The sequence below is a fragment of the Ochlerotatus camptorhynchus genome, unplaced genomic scaffold (genome assembly GCF_037179485.1).
Source record: "Ochlerotatus camptorhynchus isolate MF236.1 unplaced genomic scaffold, CSIRO-AGI_Acam_v1.1 ptg000274l, whole genome shotgun sequence".
NCBI classification, from domain to species: domain Eukaryota; kingdom Metazoa; phylum Arthropoda; class Insecta; order Diptera; family Culicidae; genus Ochlerotatus; species Ochlerotatus camptorhynchus.
Genome location: NW_027040763.1, coordinates 7,662,975 through 7,683,043, shown reverse-complemented (window position 1 = coordinate 7,683,043; position 20,069 = coordinate 7,662,975). Strand labels below are relative to the sequence as shown.

The following is a 20,069-nucleotide window of genomic DNA, read 5'->3' as shown; positions in this document are numbered from 1 at the left end:
TGATTGCAAAGGCCCTCAAATTTCCAAAATCGACTTTGAATATCGTGCTTAAACGTTACCGGGAAACACTAACGCTGGATAGTGCAAAACAAAACAAACGTAGAAGTGGAACATATGACCGAAAACCTACGAGCGAAGGTCATAAGGGCAGTCCAAAAGAATCCTGGGATCTCCGGTCGTGATTAGGCGAAAAGGTTCAGTGCGGCACACAGTACAGTTCGGCGAATCTGTATGCGAGAAGGTTTCCGGCAGTACCATGCCAGCAAAAATCCCAACAGGATGCTGAAACAAAACCAGGTTGCCAAAAACCGTGCAACGAAGCTGTACGAGCAAGTTCTAACCAAGTATAACGGATGTATTTTGATGGACGATGAAAATTATGTAAAAATGGACTTTGGACCAATCCCGGGCCAAATTTTTTACTTTGCTAAATGTAAGGGGGATGCTCCTGATAAATTCAAATTGTCTTTGCAGATAAATTCACTCGCAAGTTGATGATTTGGCAAGGCATCTGCAGTTGCAGAAAAAAAAACAAAGGTTTTCATCACTGGAGCGACTATGAATGGACAACTTTACCAGGACGAATGTCTCCAGAACATAATTTTGCCGTTCATTCAGTCACACGAAGGTCCCGCAAAGTTCTGGCCTGACTTAGCCAGCTGCCATTACAGCCGCTATGTCATAGAATAGTATAAGCAGAATAATGTCGATTTATCAGAAAAGTATCAATCCACCAAATTGTCCAGATTTTCGTCCCATTGCAAAATTTTGGGCAATTATCAAGCGCAAATTGAAGAAATGTGACAAAACAATCAAACCACCATCTGATTTGGAGAAGTGGTGGAAAAGGATGGTAGATGAGGTTGACAGTACTACTGTACAAGACATGATGAGAGGTATTCTGCGAAAAGTTCGAAAATTCATCCGAAAAGCTGACGAATAATTTTTGTTGTATTCTTCCCTTAAAGCTAAATAATCTAAATCCTTCAAAATGATACCTTTAGCGTTTTTGTACTTTATTTCCCCTATGTTTTTGTACTTTATTTACCCTAATGACCTATTTTGTGCGGCCAAATTCTAAATGGAACAGACTTTACATTCATCCAGATCTCCTCCATATGGTGACCAGCAAACCTCGATGAGCAATTTCCTGGTTTTCCCCGTTTTTCGCCCAGAATTTTGGAAAATTTCCCGGATCTTGAACTTGGCCCTGCGACACGTTCGAAGTCTTCGCTCAAAACTTTACAGGCATTGCATTGAGAGTTCTTTTCAGAATTCTTCTACAGGGTGATTCAGAATAACTGTCACCGGTTTCATAAATATGCAATTCTCAATGGGTAAAATGGGTATATGTTCAAGTATTTTTGTTTTAAAGTGTGTACAAATATCAGCTTGTATTGATAGTAGGATTTGAAATTTCCATTGTTTGCGATTTTAAGCAGCCATGGACTTGAAAATAGAGCATGTCAAAAATCTGTTAAAGGCGTGTGTTATCTCTTAGAAACTGAAATCTCTTCGAAAGAATGTAGCATTTATTTTTCGCATCATTATAGAGGAACAAATGAAGCATGCTTGGATAATCCATTCAATATCAGAGCTTAGACGCATCGCCAGCACTCAAACATTGCTGGGACTTAAGCGTGCGTGCCAGCTGTGGTTAATTTTCGTGACAAATGTTACTGGTAATTAAGGTAAAGGGAGAGAGATTTGAATTAACGTAAGCTAAGTTGAAGGTTATATATGTTGTAATTCTGTAATATACAGATCTCAAAAATTCATGCAAGCGTTCCATCGCTATGACCATTTTTAAAAGTGACAGTTATTCCGAATCACCCTGTAAAATAAATTAGAAATTTTCTCTGAAAGTCCCTTGAAAATGTCTTTATAACAGTACAGAATTTCTCAGTAGAACACTCCAAACCAATTTTAAATTTCGTTCTTAGACTCTCTCCGAATTTTAAACTGATTTTAAGAATTCACTGGAGCTTCATTTTTTTAAATTGCTTGAAATTTTCCGTAGAGTTACCATGCAATTCAACTTAGATTCTCGACCAACAATTGAAAACGGCCTATTAGCTTTTCTGAGAAAAACCTTCCTTACACACCATCGGGCAGGGAAAACTCTTCCGCCGAAAATTGTCTTCAAATTTTGCTCAGAATTATCTTTGAGTTCGCCTTCAAATTCGTCTGGAAATTGTATGGAATTCTCATTCAAATTCTCTAGAAATTCCAGTCTAAATGGAATTATCCTCGGACTTTCCTTATAAATCTTCGCAGAATTATTTTGGAATTGTACCGTCAAAATTTGCTTCCCTTGGTATTTTTCAAGAATCCTGGAATCCTGGAAAACTACGGAATCTTAGAGGTTTTCCTAAAGCTTCCTTGCAAATATTCTCTGAAATACCTTGGTGTTATCTCTAGAATTCATTCTAAAATCTGCTCTAATTTGTTTTGGAAAACAATCTAAAATTCTCTTAACACTTCTTCAAAGTGACTGTATCCTGAAAATCTAGTCCAGTCCAAGGGTCGTTTTCGTTGTTTTCGAAGAGAGGACGAGGTATATTTTTCCAGATTTGTCATCAAAATTCACGGAATTTTCCCGGTGACTTCAAATTCCCAGCTTTTTTTTCAGTTTTCCCGGTTTACTGGTCACCCTGAATTTTACATAGAAAACACTTGTTTTTAATACCATACTTTGAGCATATTTTGAGACCCAGCTCCGCAAGAAAATTATTCCGGATAATACGCTTAACCATAAGCTAATTCGCGGGCGGATTCATCCAGTGGGAAATCGTAAAAAACAGCGCTTTCACCTCCGAAATTCTGTAAGTTAAATCCATTTAAATTGCAATAGCAGCAACATTACAGAACTAAAACTTCAATGAGAAGCTAATTTTACGAACAAACTAGGCTAACTGTCAAGGCAATGCTTGTCTACGTATATTTGAATCATTATTCCATCATAAAAGTGCTATTCCAAGCAATCTAAAACAAAATTCCTCCCAAGCAAGACCATTATCAAAGACAACAAATCAAGAAGACTGGCAACTTTGCCAGAATCCAAGCGACAGGTACAGTCTTCGCCATTATCCTAAATTATTATTTAGTTAGTTCTGTGAGCTTATCAAGCTGTTAAGAACACAATAAGGAACCATAACTTGAAGTATTCAGAGAAAAATCATCATCTTCTCTTAAATCTGGGTTTAGACAAGGTAAGTAAATTGATCAACTCATTCGAATTGAAAAAAAAGTTGAACCAGGCTCAACTTTTCAATCCAATTGAATTCAACTGCGTTGATCGATGATTTGCCGTGTCTAAAACCTGCTTAACTCTCCACCATTCTTGCATTTACTCAAACGCGCTCCAATGCGGTCAAGGTATTGATTTTTGATGGACAAAGCTGGATTGAGCAGACGCACCAATCTACTCGAAGGTTAAATTCTGTCTGCTATAACTTTTCACGGTGTTGTCAGATGTAGATAATTCCAACGGGGTTTTGCAGTATTTTTGTTGTACTTTCCAGCATAAGTTATCTGATATGTCACCATTTGCAACCCTATGAATTATTCAATTTAAAAATGAGCCTATTTGGATTAAAAAAGTACAATATCTCCGAAGATACAAAGAATATCCAGTGATTGTCTTGTACAATGTGTATTTTAAAAATATAAACAACTCATTAGAACATGACAAACAAGTAAAAATTACATGCAAAAACTTATAGATATAAAACAGATTTTAAGGGATCGTCCGTAAAAAAAACGCTTCAAAATTGTATCGTGTGAATAAATAGAGGATTGGTGTCTTCAGGTGTATTGTCATTTACTGTGTCTTTGCCAAAGACACCAAGTCTCTATCTCAACTTTTCAAAAAACTCACTTTAAGGGGGATAAATCAACCAACCAGGTACCGTCACAAGATAGGGCTTCGCATGCCTAGAAAGTTCCCCCAAGACACTTAGGTATATAGTGTGAAATGAAAGATTTTGGAGTAGTATGTCCCAGAAGCTCTTTGGTCTTGAAGTCGAAATGCACTCATTTCGAGGAAAAAAAATCAAACAATTTTTGAGAATGTCATCGGAGGCAGATAACACCAAATCTCATTCGAACCCGCTTATCGCAGTATTCATTCAATTCGGTGTGAACGTACGTAAGTCACGAACATCATCGGAAGGTAATTGCAGCCAATTCTTTCCATCCATCGACCCATGCAACGCGAATAAAAGATCAATTTTGTTTTCATTAGCGTTCTATTTTGCTCGCATTGTGTGGCGAAAATCGGAGAAAGAAAATCCAAACTACCACAGTAGTTCGTCCATCCCGCGAATAAGACGCTTCGCCGGGTCCATCAAGATCATCATCATCGCGGTCAGCTCGAGAGCAACGAGAAGGGCAACGAACCTTACCTCTCTCACCGCGTCACTCTGGCTCTTTCACATTCTTCGAACCCCGCCGCCACTGCCGCCACAGCAGCAGCGTGCTACTTACTACTAGACTATAGAGTTCTTGCTGTTTGTCTATACCATCCTATTCCCATTTCATCCAAGCTTCTATCTTGGTCAATCCGGGCGAGCACGATCTTTGGGGCCTTCTCTACCTCCGTCATATGTTGGTTTACGCTTCCTCCCGCACCACGGAGTACTCGTTCCTGATGGTGTTACCGGAGTAGGTACCTACCTACTTTGCGCTATTTTATATTTGATTTGAAGTTCAACTCGTTTATCCATCATCATCACGGTGTTCCTTCGAGCCATATAAGGGGCAATGGGAATTAGTTACGCAAGTGGTGAAAGACTGTTCTTGTTCAGCCCTCGCATCCCCTAGAGTTCTAGTGCACTACCGTTCGTTCAAATATTCTACACACCGTGAGCGCTCGGAACAAGCATATTTATAAAGCGGTCCTCAAACTCCGCACGATATGGTCTGGTGTTTGTGTTTAGTTTAATTTAAAGTTGAACCGAAGCGACACCACGGTCGCCCGTTCAAGTCCAAGATGAGAGTATGCGGTATGCGTCGGATGAGGAAGATTTGGAAAATCATACTTTTCAACACCTCGCTCGCTCGCTCGCTCCGGCTGGCCGTGCCAAACTACCCAAATTGGGTACGACGATGATGATGCGGTGGCGGATAGTTTAGACTCATCTGCTTCTTGTCTGAAACCGTGACTAGTGGTTCATATGGACGAGGTGGCAACAGGTCAGGGCAACGACGCCGGAGTTCAGGAAGCACATCGAATATCGTCTGACAGCTCAACGGACGACCTGCGGTCGTCGTCGTGAGTCTATGTTTGTTTGCCCCTATGGCAGGGCGATGATCGTGTGATGGATATTAGATTTCATAAATAGTTTGTAATGATGGGTAATAACATACATGGAATGGGCCGGAGAGGGAGGTAAAGGGATTACGACCGTGGTGGACCCCGAAGATGGTTCGGTGTATGTTGTTGTTGTTGTCGCTATTTAAACAGATCATAAATGCGCGTCTTGTGCGCGTCGCGACGAGCGATGCGATGTTTTGAAGTTTGAGAAGTTCATTCGAGAAGGGGGTGATGTTCGGTGGCGGAGGGAAACAGAAAATTATAGGTAATAATAAAATGTTGCTTGTTTGTTTATTGATTGGAAGGTATATCTTTATTTGGGTGTCGAGTGGATACATGCTCACGCTCACGCGAGAGTACCTTCCGACTTTAATTTTTCGCTTCGAACGGAGGTGTTTGTTATGATTCACGGAAGATACGTTTGGAAGCTTTGAGTGACATATGAAGGCAAATGGTAATCATAGAGGGAATTGAGATGTAATCAATTGAAATTCTCAACCCTTTTGGGATCCAAATGACTCCAAGCTATTTTTTGCAGTATGTACTGTTGATATTATAAAATCTATGACACTTTTGATTTTTGAAGTCTTTTTATTTGACACACAATTGATGAAAATTAATTCGATCCAGATGAATTTAGTGTAACATTTTGCTCAATTGTTTTCTTTTTTTCAGCCTAATTTTGATGCATGATGGTGTATCTTTTCAATCAGCATGAAATATTTCATGAAAATATCAACTCGAGCAAAGCTGGAGATCAAATTGAAACCAAGATTTACTGTTCTTCTTTTCTTCTTTCCTTTATTTAACGTCGGTCTCTGTTCCGCAATCTAGTGCCAATCACCGACGGACATCGATTGTCATCCATTGACGGCAATCGAATGTGCACGAAGGCAGCTTCCGCACCTGCGTAGGATATCGCACCCATTCACAACACACATGGGCCGGGACCAACGGCTTTACTTCCCTTCCGAAGGAAGACGTGACCAGAGATTTTTATGCCTCAGAAAAATCCCACCGACCTCGGCTGGGATTGAACCCAGACCCATCGGGGTGTTAGAAAGCAGTCACGCTTACCACTACACCACCGTTGCCGATTTACTGTTATTTGCTGTAATTTTTTTCAGGGTGGCAACTGAATTTTTCCCGATTTTCCTGGTTTTATAAATTATGTTTGTAGCCAACAATAAAAAATTTGATAGAAGATTGTAAATAATTGTAAATTTATTTTAATATTCCGCAAATTTTTCATAATTAGAAATTCAAATCATTTTACATAACAAAAGGATCTCATTTAAGTACCATTTTAATCCCAACATGACTTTAAAATAAAGTAAATTTTTCATAAAATTTTAAATCAACGGAAGTTTAATAAACTTTTTAAACCACTGCAATTTATTGATCCCCGTTAAATTCTGATACTTCTGTATCATTTCAAACTTATTGCTTATAGCATTATTAGCTGAGTGTTGTAGATGCACTTTCACAGTTATTAATTGATGCATGTACCATTTTTGCATTAGTATAATTATGTGCCCAGAAGAGATGAACTAGCATATGGCTAAAAATCTCTTAAATAAAGAAGAAGAAAAAAAACTCTATGCCCAAGGAAGTTGAGAAATTTTCCAACCCGAAAAATTCCTAGACCGGACCGGGAATCGAACCCATCGACGTTGATGGTGACACCCGCCGTAGAGGAGCATTATCTGCATATCAAAGTGCCGTTGTGCTAATAGCGCAACATCATCAGCCAACTCGAAGTCGTTGAGGTGCTCCACGGTGTTCGGTACACGGTCAAATGGACCTACCATGATCTCGTCGATTACGATGAGGGACAGTAGCGGTGATAGTATACATCCTTGCCTCACACGTGCGACTACCCGGATAGGGTCGGACAAGGCTCCATTATGCAGGAATCTACATGTGAAAGCCTCGTATTGTGCTTCGGAACTTCGAGACGCAGATTTTCGTGATTGAGTCGGTCGAAAGCTTTTTCGTAGTCACTTACCTTACCTTACCAATCAGGCTAAGGCCTTGTTGTTCTCTGCTGTCCGAAGAAGTCGTCTCCACTCTACTCGATCCATGGCTCGGGGTGGGAGGCTAACATTGTCTTCCCTAGAACCTCTTCCTTTCGTGTATTTTGTCTTTGATGCGTTGATGGCAAGTCTAATCCGTCTAGCTTCAGCCTTCAGTCTGATGTACGTTTCCGCCATCATCTCAAAGTTCCGTGCCATAATGTCAATGTCATCGGCGAAGCCAAGGAGCTGGATGCTCGTGCAACTCGTGTCTATCCCAGCTCTTCTGATCACACCTTCTAACGCGATGTTGAACAGCAGACACGAAAGTCCATCACCTTGCCATAACCCCCTTTGAGATTCAAATGGACTCGAGAGTGTCCCCGATACTCGAACAACGCACATCACTCGATCCATCGTCGCCTTGACCAATCGCGTCAGTTTGTCCGGAAATCCGTACTCGTGCATAATCTGCCATAGCTGTATTTGCGGCATTTCTGCAGAACCTGCCGAATCGCGAAAATTTGGTCCGTGGTAGCGCGGGCACCCGCCTGGTATTGCCCCACGAACTCTCTTGCAAATGGTGACAGGCGGCGGCATAGAATTTGGGAGAGTACTTTGTAGGCAACGCTCAGCAGTATGATCGCGCGGTAGTTGCAGCAATCCAACTTGTCGCCCTTTTTGTAGATTGGGCATACGACACCTTCCATCCGCTCCTCTGGTAATATCTCCTCCTCCGAAATCTTGGCAATTACCCAGTGCAGCGCTCTAGCCAGTGCTTCACCACCGTATTTTAATAGCTCACTTGGTAGTTGATCTACACCAGTTGCTTTGTTGTTCTGCAGCCGACCGATCTCCTCCTCAACTTCTTGAAGATCAGGGGCCGGTAGCCTGTCGTCTTCTGCGCGTGCTCCAAGGTCTGTTGCCGTGCCACCTTCGTTTTCTGCTGCTTCACCGTTGAGGTGCTCGTCATAGTACTGCTTCCACCTCTCAATCACCTCACACTCGTTCGTGAGAAGGTTACCGTCCAAGTCCTTGCACATATCGGCTTGCGGCACGTAGCCTTTGCGCGAACTATTTAGCTTCTCATAGAACTTCCGTGTGTCGTTTACGCGGTACAGATTTTCCATCGCCTCGCGATCTTGGTCTTCCTGCTGACGCTTCTTCCTTCGGAAAACCGAGTTTTGTCTGTTCTGCGCTTGTCTGTATCGCTCCACATTCAATCTCGTGCGATGTTGCAGCATTCTCGCCCGTGCTGCATTCTTCTCCTCTACTAACAGTTTGCATTCGCCGTCAAACCAGTCATTTCTTCGGTCCGGGATTGCAGTACCTAGTGCCACTGCAGCAGTACTACCTATGGCGGCGTTCGACTTCAACGGGTGTTATGCACCGTCGAGAGTTTTGAGCGCATGCATACTGCAACTAGGTAGTGGTCCGAATCTATGTTCGCACTGCGGTACGTGCGGACGTTGATAATGTCGGAGAAGAATTTCCCGTCGATTAGAACGTGATCGATTTGGTTTTCTGTGTGTTAGTCAGGTGATCTCCAGGTGGCTTAGTGGATATCCTTGCGGGGGAAAAAGGTACTTCGAACTACCATACCCCGGGAGGCTGCAAAGTTCACGCATCGTTGGCCGTTGGCGTTCGATACGGCATCCAGGCTGTTTGGCCCGATTGCCAGTCTATACATTGCCTCCCGTCCTACCTGAGCGTTCATGTCGCCGATGACGATTTTGACGTCCCGTTGCGAACAGCCGTCGTACACCTGTTCCAGCTGCGCATAGAACGCTTCTTTCTCGTCGTGGGGTCTCCCTTCGTGTGGGCAGTGCTCGTTGATGATACTGTAGTTGAAGAAACGGCCCTTAATCCTCAACTTGCACATCCTCGCGTTGATCGGCTGCCAACCAATCACGCGTTGGTGCATCTTACCCAGCACTACAAAGCCGGTTCCCAGCTCGTTGGTGGTGCCACAGCTCTGGTAGAAAGTAGCCGCTCGATGTCCGCTTTTCCATACCTTTTGTCCCGTCCAGCAAAGTTCCTGCAGTGCTACGACTTCGAAGTTGCGTGGTTGAAGTTCGTCATAGATTAACCTATCGCAACAAGATTAACCCAATGCATCTGAACCGGTTACAGTATGTGGTCAACTCCATCCATCGAGCCTTGTAAAACACTTCTTCATGAAAAATCATGAAACATTATTTGAGAAACTGAAAGTATTCCTTTTGATACCATACCGGAACTGGTTCCAATGTACCCAAATAAGGTCTGGTCCAGCCATCGATATTGATAGGATGGCAAAACTCTTATGTACGAATTTGGCCTGAATAGGCGTTTTTAGACTAGTTGGCATGGAATACAGGCAATTATGCAATTATGAAGGTTTTTTCGTCGTTCTAAAGTCATTTTGTTGTAAGGAAAACCTGTCTTCCAGTATTGGTGGGTCGCGAGATAAAAGAGTTTCTCAAAGTACATCGCAGTACAACTCGATCACAGGTGGTGTGTTGCTATATAAGGGACTCGGTTGTCTAGTGGCAACCGTTTTTGCTTACTGAACAGAAGATCGAGGGTTCAATCACAGGTTCCTTCGCGTTGAATTCGTTGGTGTCGCATCACTTACTTTGTTAGCATGAACCCATCACATCAATTCAGCGTATTGTAAACCGAAACGGTCACTGTTGAAAACCCACCCCTTTTATCCAACACAGTTCGAAAAAGTAGTGTAAATTTCTGTTGAGTATAAATGGAGCGTCACATATCATATAAGTTTACATTATATATATTATATAAAGTTCTGAGACATTTCATGCAATGCAGCAAGTATTGTATACAAAAGCCCATTGTTGGAAACAACATTGTTTACAAGTTGATCATCTCATGCTTAAGGTGTTTCCTTGTAGAGTCCATTTTTCCATCACACCTCGCAATTTCAAGAGCACACAACTCAAGATCTACGAGGTTAATAGATCTGCAAATTCCAGACATTGCTTGCTTCTCTGCAGCAAACAACAAGTAGTAGTTTCAGCTACGTGTATTCACAGAAACCTTAAAATTTTACATGTGAAATTGCGATGTGTAACACGAAAAAGGACGCAACAGGGAATCACCTTAACGCAGTCAACGAAAGTTTGAGAACCACTTGTCTTCAAAATACGGTTATTCTTAAAATGTTCTGACCCTCTTGAGGGCAAATCGTTACTCTTGACAGTCCCTCGAATAAAACTTTCAAAAATTCCAACGTTCCTATGTCTAACTGATCGTTTCCGCGCGTCAATCGGCATAGTTAGAGAAGCTTAAAACAAGACACACAAATTCCATATGCAAATATCGCTTTCAATCAACTTCTTTCTAAACTTTTCCCATACGCGCCGAGCATAAAGAACCCCAACATACTGCTCAAGCAGATAGCAGAAGCCAACAAGTATCGCCACCGAGTGGGAGGGTCGATCGATCGGTGGAAAGCTTAAGAATTTGAATAATTTCATTTACTACCGGGGAGGCATAATGAGTCGATTGTTTCGCTGCTCAAACGCAATGCGGTATAGAGAGGTACGTGTATTGCTCCCTTCACTCCCCCCCCAAGCAGAGCAAAGAGTCATCAGTCATCCTTCATTGACCATAACTTTCAAGAGTCTCGCGCAAGTGGAACAACTACCGACCGACGCGACGGCCGTTCTATGGGTATTTGGCACAATGAACAAGGTGTGCTTCAGAATTCCAACGAACAGGCAAAATGCAAAGTTGCTAAAATACACAGGTAGTAAACTGTTGTCCGGAGGGAGTACGTGATAGGAATTGTAGCCACTTCTTTTTTTTTTGATGGGTTGTTAATCAAACCCATCATTGTCAACGACCGAATGGCGAGCCGAACGGAGAAAATGGTCACTTTCGTTCGATGTCAAATGACATTCAGTACGGAGTCGACCTTGAGTGGAGTGCGAATTGCAAGAAATGAAGCAATTTGTAACCCGATCGCTACAGCAGGATAAATTGATGTCAATTGCAGTCAATTGATAGTGCGAGTGCTTGGCTCTGAGTTCTGGTTCTCGTTCTCGTATCAATCGAATTACGGCATTGAGATGTTTTGAATTAATATACGGACTAGACGAAGATTAGTGAGACGGGGCTTTCAGCAGCAGCCTTCAAATTTCGTGGGTGGATTACGAAGCGCTATCGAAAAGCAGGCAAGCAGGTCTAATTTATGGCTCGATTGCCCAAACGTCACTCCCACGCATTTCGGCAGGGGGACTATCTTCAATGCTCAGGTCATTTGTGGAGGATAGAGAATTTTTACGACCTTCGAAGGAGATTAGGAAGCGACGAAAGGGAAATAAACATCAACTTTCCCACAGGTTTCGTCGTTTCCTTTTTAATTTAGGATTCTACATTAGGGTGTACCTAAGGCCGCCTATATTTCCTGGGTGATCAAGTTGCTTCTCATATCAACACTGTTTTTGGGACACCCTATTCCGCAAGCATCTGTTTCACCTTTTCCATTTTACCGTCTATCGTTTCGAAACAGGTTGTGGAAAGTTTTCCTCTTCGATTGAGTTTTATCCTACGCTGAGTACCCTCATTAATTTCCTATTTTAGTGTCCCGTCATAGACTGTTTCCCGCTGTCGGAATCGAGAAGAAGATCCGTTTTCGAGGCTTATCCTCCCCCAAGAACGCCACTGATGTTTGTGTATTATAATTTAAGATCGATCAAATGTGATAATCCCTTCTAATTATGCCCATTCTCTCCCTTTTTCTTCCTACCTTCAGGACTCCAGCAATGGGATGATCGGACTGCAAGCGGAGCTCGGGGGTCCACCGCCGGGACAACTGATGACGACACCGGCTGCGATGATGGCTGCTGCTGCTGCCAACCCCAACAACGGTGGACCCGGCAGTCTGCTACCCCCAGGTCACCACCATTCGGCAGCGGGCGGTATGGCCCATCAGGCGCATCTTCATCCTCCACCGCCACCCCAGCAGATGGGTGGACGTTCCGGTGGGACGGCACGTGAACGCGCCCAGCATGCGGTCGAGTACTACAACAGTAATGTCCTGAGGGCACGGGTCGGTGCGGGCCTGGCCGGACCGAGGAGTTCGGTCCACGAACGATATCCGTACATCCAGCGTCATCTGGGGATGAACGCTGGCGGTAAGTTGATTCCGCAGAATTCCGAGAATCTGTACCGGAGCAACTCGAGCTTGGAGCTGATACACGATCACAGTGGAAATCACGATGGCCTTCATGCGGGAGGGACCAATCTACGGCGGGAGTACGGCAGTCATGGCTCGATCGATGTGATATCTTCCGATCGCCACCATGGCCAGTCGACGGGGGAGAGTTTCCTGGCTATGCTGCAGGAATACCGGCCGGCTGTGTTTGGGATGGAGCATTCGCATCTCCATGGCGGACATCACAGTCACCACGATGGTCGAAATGGTGGGATGACTTCTTCCGGCGAAGACAGCTTGGATCGTGGAAATTCCAGTCCTAAGCTACGGATGAAGTTCAATCGGTTGTGGTCTTCCTCGGGAGGCCATGCAGTTAAGGCAGGTCGTGGACAAACGCAAAGCGCTTCCCTAGACGATGCCGCGATGAACCCGAACGTTTCGGTGCTCTCGAACGTATCGAATGTCAGTACGACGTCGACGACTACGGTTTCGTCAGCCGACATCGAAGAACGGCAACGAAGAAGAGCTTTTGCCCACTTCGATTGCCAATCGCTGACGGCAAATTTGGGCTATGCAGCCAAGCTGCGCGGACTTCTACTTGCTAGACGGAGGAATACGACAACGGGTGCGTCGGCAGCTGCTACGTACGGGACGCGATCATCCACCCCAGACGGAGACAGCATAGACGAAGACTACGGAGACGGACAGGGGAACGAACTGCTTGACAGTTGCCCATTCTTCCGGAACGAAATCGGCGGCGAAGAAGAACGGGAGGTCAGTCTAACAAGAATGCAAAATCCACTCCCGGCAGGTCAGCAAAGGCGAGCAATCCATCGACCAGCTCTGGCCTACGGAGTTTCCGTGCTGGAATGCGGTACGAACGAAACTCTGTGGAAGGCGAACAGCTGCCCCTATCAGAAAGGTCCTCGACCAATCGAACAGATTGACAACGGTGCTCTATACTACCGGCAGCACTTCTTTAGCCAGGAACATCAAAACTGGTTCGGAATGGACGAGCAGCTCGGTCCGGTAGCGATCTCCATCAAGAGGGAAAAGCTTCCCCCCAGTGCAACACCTACGCTTACGATCCACGGAGCGGACGTCGCTGCAACGTCTAATCAAGCTCCTCAGCACCTGTATCGGTTGATAGTTCGCACGTCGGAGCTGTTAACCTTGCGCGGATCCGTCATCGAGGACTCCATCCCGAATCCTCGCGGAACGGGTAAGCACGTCAGTACCAAAGAAATTCTGGAATACGTTGCTCCAGAAGTACAAATCAGCTGTCTAAGGTTAGGAGTGAACACACCTCAGTGTGAACAGCAACTCCTGAAGCTCGATGAACAGGGTTTGACCAACAAGTACAAGGTTGGGATCCTATACTGCCGAGCGGGTCAGTCCTCCGAGGAGGACATGTACAATAACGAAGATGCCGGCCCAGCGTTCAACGAATTCCTGGACACAATTGGCAAACGTGCGCGTCTCAAAGGTTTCGAACACTACAAAGCCGGCCTGGACAACAAGACCGACTCGACTGGGACACACTCTCTGTACGCCAACTATCAGGACTGCGAAATTATGTTCCACGTATCGACGATGCTCCCGTTCACACCGAACAACCGGCAGCAACTGCTACGCAAGCGGCATATCGGTAACGACATTGTTACGGTCGTATTCCAAGAACCGGGAGCTCTTCCGTTTACTCCAAAGAACATACGAAGCCAGTTTCAGCATGTGTTTATCATCGTTCGAGCGGTGAATCCCTGCACGGATCACACCCAGTACCGGGTGGCCGTTTCCCGATCGAAGGAAGTACCGGTATTTGGCCCACCGGTACGACCGGGTGCTCTCTACGCCAAAGGAAAACACTTCGCCGATTTCCTGCTGTCGAAGGTGATCAACGCCGAGAATGCGGCACATAGATCGGAGAAGTTCGCCACGATGGCTACGCGGACAAGGCAGGAATACCTGAAGGATCTTACCAGCAACTACTGTAGCGCCGCTTTGGTGGATACCGGGCAGAAGTTTTCGATATTCCCAAGTAAGAAGCGAGAGCGGAGTAAACCGAGGTTCTCAGGGGACTTGACGCAACGGGGAGCGTTCTGTTGGCAGGTTGTGCTGCACGATAGCGGAATGTCTACGCAGGTGGATTGTTTCCTGGGAATCTCGGCGGAAACGTTTGTTCTGATCGAGGAGTGCTCGCGACAGATCATCTTCGTGACTCCCTGCAAGGCCATTTTGGGGTGGTCGACGAGTCAGAACTCGTTGAGGGTGTATTACCATCAAGGAGAATGTGTGACGCTGAATATGAGAGACTCAGGTGATCGAGATGAACAGCTGGAGGTAATCGAACGATTACGAGCCGTTACGAATGGTTGCGGAGCGTTGGAGCTGAGTTTGAGAAGGAATCCCATGGGGCAGTTGGGATTTCATGTTCAGCCGGATGGCGTTGTCACGCAAGTGGAGATCTCTGGACAGGCGTGGACGGCTGGACTTCGGCAAGGGTACAGGTTGGTTGAGATTTGTAAGGTAGCGGTGGCTACCTTATCGCACGATCAGATGGTAGACCTGCTGAAGACTTCCGCGCAGGTTACAGTCACAGTGATAGAATCGTTTGCAGACTTCAGCCCCCGACGGGGCTGTTTTTTACAGAACTGTAGATTCAATGCAATCAACTACGAGAGCGATTATGACACCGTTCCGGAACAGGCGGATAAGACCGGGAAGAAACACCTACCCAGTGCCCAGTTGCAATCGGCAAACCATCGCCGAAGATATGAACGGAACTTTTCGCCACCGCGATCGAGCAACAGTTCTGGCTATGGAACCGGCAGCAGTAGTCGATCGTTTACTGCATTGAACCAAAATGGAGTTCCTCCCAGTGATCACCGATACGGACCAACGGATATGGGTACTTTAACGAGCTCATCCAGTGGTCACTCATCGAACGATGAACGCTGGTACGACGTCCTGGAACCCCAACATGAAGCTCCAGCTCCCTCGGTTATGCCTCCTCCGTCAGATCCGAACAACTACCACCATCCAAAGCTGACCGCTTCCAGTAACTCTTTACCCCTGGCTGGAGCTTCTCCTCGCCCCCTTTCCCTACATCAAGACTCCCGCCAGTTAAACAACATCAGCAGCAACCCTAACAGCAACGCCAACATTGCCCTCCTGAAACGCTTGATCATCAGCGAAAACAACGGCACCCACGAAAACGGTTCCTCCGAACCTCTGTACAGCAGCTCAATGAAAAACCTTGCCAATCACCATCACCTTAGCGCCACCGAGGAGGAAGACATATCCCGCCACAACTCGCCACAGCTGAAACGCTCCGCTACCACTACGAACATCTACGGAATCAACGGTGGTGGTGGCAGCGGCAGCAGCAAGAAGGCTTTGCCCAACGGAGCCCTCAGCTCTAGTAGCACCTCCAGCTCCCGCAATAACAGTCCTCGGCCGAATAACGGCGCCGCAGATGCCAAACCGCGGACCAAAAGTGCAGCACCTCAACGGAACAGCGTCAACTACACAGGCAGCTCCCTGCAGGAAGATTTGATGAAGCTGATCAACCCGGACTACATTGCCGCGGCTTCCAGTGATGACAACTTCAACACCGGCGGTATAGAGAAAATGCATAAAGGTCACCCAAACAGTCACAGCTTGGGGAACATTTCGTCGCTGACGGCTGCCGCAGGGCTGAAACCAATTCAGCAGCAGTTGACGCAGAAATCGCGCTCACGAGAGGGCATCAATCTGGGCTCCTCGAACAACCTGAAGGTTGCCAAAAGTAATGGTAATGTGAACGGCAACGGTGGTTCGGCGAATGGGTCCGAGCAGTCGGAGTCGGATGTGATATTCACCACGGCCCGGCCGGCTACGGTGATTTCTTCGACGACGAGCAACTGTTCCAGCCCGGCCAGTGAGTTGAACAACAACAACAACAACAATAAGCTGCACATCAACGAGGATCACCTGAAGATGTCACCGGGCAAGAAGCAGCAAATTATGGCCCTGGCGGCTGCCGCCGCAGCTGGTGGGATTCTGAAGAACGGCGGAATGATGACCAATGGCAACGGAGGTGGCGGGGGTGCTGGAGGGAACGTGAATGGTGGAGGGAAGATTCCTCTGCCCGACATGCAAGAGATGGACTGGAGCAGTCTGGTGGATACGGCAACCAAGGCAATGACGCAGGTGAGTTGGGATTGTGGGATTTTTTTTTCGTAGAGGTTTGGAGCTTCAGGTAGTTAATATTTGGTACGATTTGGACGCAATGCGCTGGAAATTACTCAATTTTGATGGTCGTTGAGAGGCTTAATCGTCTTTCATTTAAAATTTTCCAGAGATTTTCAAAACTTATATAATTATCTTTGAAAATTTATGCAAAATTTCTGGAAGGAAAACCAGTAATCAAATAAATTCTGACAATTCAAAAATTCATGGCTATTCCTTAACTAACATCTCCTTTGATCATGATGAACAATATTCGTATTGATGACTTGATCACCAATTCGCATTGAATTGATCAACAAGCTGCATTTTTTTTATCAACATGCGTTGATCAAAAATAACCTTGATCAAGAATCGACCTTCAACAATAATTTGTTTTCATTAACAATTCGCATTGCTCAACAATATGCATTGGTAAATTATGCTCCATGATCAACAACTGGCCTTGATCGACAATCCGCCTTAATCATCAATTCGACTTGATCAAAAATTTGCCTTTCTAAAAAAAATAACCATGATCAACAATTTGACCTGATGAACATCTCTTCTGGAAAATTGAATTTGATCAGCAATTTGCTTTTTTCACAATTTGTTTTAATCAACAATTTGTTTGACCTATAATTTGCCTAAATCAACCATCCACCGTGGTCTATATATGTTTTCAATAAAAAAAAATCTATCGTGATCAACAGTTTTCTTTGATCAAAAATTTGCCTTGAAGAACAATCTTGAAGAATTAACCTTGACCAACAATTCGACTTGACTAATCTACCAACATTATCAATTTTCCTTGATGAATAATTTGCCTTGATCAACATTTCTCCTTAATTACCAATACGCTTTGATCAGCAATTCGCTTCGATCAACAATTTGACATGATCAACTATTCTCCTTGATCCTGTCCTGAATCAACAAATCTACGTTGAACAACAATTTGGCCTTGATCATCAATTCAACTTGATCAACTGTCTGCCATGATCATCAATTTGATTTGCTCGCCAAATTGCCATGATCAACATTCTCCTTGATCAACAATGTGCGTTGGTGAACATTTGCCTTGATCAATAACTTATCTTGATCAACAATTCGTCATGATCAAGCTGCTGTTCATAAAAAGTTTGTAGTTTTACTTAAAGCATTAAACATACCATTCTCATGCATTCCCTTCTATTTTAGCTCAGCGAATCCGGTTCTAAACACCCACATGGAAACGTATACTACGACGACATCAGTCAGGTCTTGAACGGCGTAGTTCAGCAACAGCAGCAACTTCAACAACAGCAACAGCAGCTACAGCAACTTCAACTCCAACAACAGCAGCAGCAACAGCTTCAACAACATCAACATCAACAACAACATCAACAACAACATTCCCAGCTTACCCCTCCCACACACCAGAACGGCTCCGGAACACCGGCCCTCTCTGATCTATCGTCCACATCCAGTTCCGCTTCACCGGTGTCCATCGGCAGTGGCAGCACTGGCAACGGCACTCAGCTGATGTCAATGTCGAACAGCTCCAGCCTACCGGAGCTGCAGAGTCAAGTGACCCAGCTATCGGACCGGGTGCTGCGGGAACAACGCCGAAGACGGTCACTGGAACATGCCGTCCGACGACTGACCGAAGAGAACCGTCGTCTCCAGGACGAGAGCCAGGCCGCTGTCCAGCAGCTACGACGCTTCACCGAGTGGTTCTTTCAAACCATCGATCGACAGTCGTAATCATCCTTCCTAACTTTACCCTAAAACGTGCTTAGCCAATAGCGTCTTCCAAAGTTTTCCACACACCGTTCAAATAGACTGCACCGAAAGCAATCGCACCCTGTAGCCCCCTCAATTCCCGTAGAGAAACTGTTAACGAAGAAGCCTTTCGTTGTTTGTTTTATACTATTTACGACCATCAATCATGAAATAAAAACAAAAAATCGTAAACTCTTTAAAATCGCGTAAGTTTTGTATCTCTTAAGTGACCAAAAATCTAATGTTAGTGAAAAAGTTAAGCTTTTAAGCGACAACTGCAACATGCAACACCAATTTGCAATTCGCCCTCGTTGAAATACATCAATCTTTATATACAATACATTATTGAACTTGTAAGGAATCGTCATGTCGAGCTTAGATAATTCGACCGATATATTTATAAATCACAAACATGTTGTAGGACACCAATTTTCGTCTTGATCAAATCCAATCGGTTAATCGAAACAATAAAAAAAAAATCATGTTGCGATAACATATTTACGGATGAAAAAAGTTACATTAAATCACATTTACTCACATTTGCCTATTTATCAAACGGAAACAAAAATATCAAATCGTAATTTAAAAAAAAAAACGTATTAAGTAACACACTCGATAGGAATCGAACTTACAGAACGGAAACATACCAAATAAAGCAAACATTTACATGCATCTAATTACAACGTTCGTGTAGAATCTGTTAATTTAAATTTAACTTGTGTTATATAACTTTGTGCATTGTTCGTATTATTATTATTTGTATTCGCTAAATTGTAGCTGCCTAAGTTCGTTGTTAAATACCCTCGTTACTACCTAAGGACATCAATATGCAGTCTTTCCTTTTCTAAGCGATAAGCTGTTTTATTTTTTGGGGCGAATCTGGATGTGCTTCGTTAAGCTACTTAAGTTTCGCTTTGTCCAGATGCATTTATCATCGAAGGACAAAGCGAAAAGTGTATTTTTTTTGCTTGTAATTTTTGTGTAAGAAATTTGTCTTATTGCTATCGTCTATGTTTTTGTTTAGGTTAAACTCGAGCTATTTAAGTTGAATATATGCCTACTTTATTATGAAAGAGACACGAGGATCGCAAATAAAAACAAGAACAATCAGTAAAGTTAAATAAATTTAAAAAACAAAAACGTTGAAAACCATTATCCAGTTGTGTAGAAGGCGGTACTTGAGCGTCGTAGCATGCTAGTAGAGCATTACTTTACTTATGGAACTATTTAAGGGAAATCTACACCAATATTACACACATACACACAGACCCACATATTACATACATATTATTAAGCAAAAGTTTAAATCACCCAATCGAAATATTGAAATACATGCAAAAGTAATGAACGTAGGTTTGGTATTCCTTGGAAAGAAATGCCTGCTATATTCTATTATTTGTAAATAAAATTTGTAACGACTTCTTAATTTTATTATATTTTGGATTCAGATTACAGTGTTTAAAATAGGTACCTTGTGCAAAACAATACGTACCTTACCCTAATGATCAATAGCAATGCCATCTGCTGATGCAACCGATAACATTTTCATCGAACTTTGTATATTTGACTCAAAGGTGGCGCCAGCAGCGTATTAATTACACTGCAA

General features: G+C 44.1%; 1 protein-coding gene across 3 annotated transcripts in view; it reads left to right on the top strand.

Annotated features, from left to right (window-relative positions):
* LOC135705682 (signal-induced proliferation-associated 1-like protein 1) overlaps positions 1-19,603 on the top strand; it is a 218,445-nt gene extending 198,842 nt beyond the window's left edge. For all 3 annotated transcript variants that reach the window (XM_065227465.1, XM_065227464.1, XM_065227463.1), the window contains 2 exons: positions 12,095-16,687; positions 17,900-19,603. In XM_065227465.1, the coding sequence (XP_065083537.1) occupies positions 12,110-16,687; positions 17,900-18,445 (5,124 nt within the window). In that variant the 5' untranslated portion in view covers positions 12,095-12,109 and the 3' untranslated portion in view covers positions 18,446-19,603. The remainder of the gene's footprint in view (positions 1-12,094; positions 16,688-17,899) is intronic.
* The last annotated feature ends 466 nt before the right edge of the window (positions 19,604-20,069 follow it).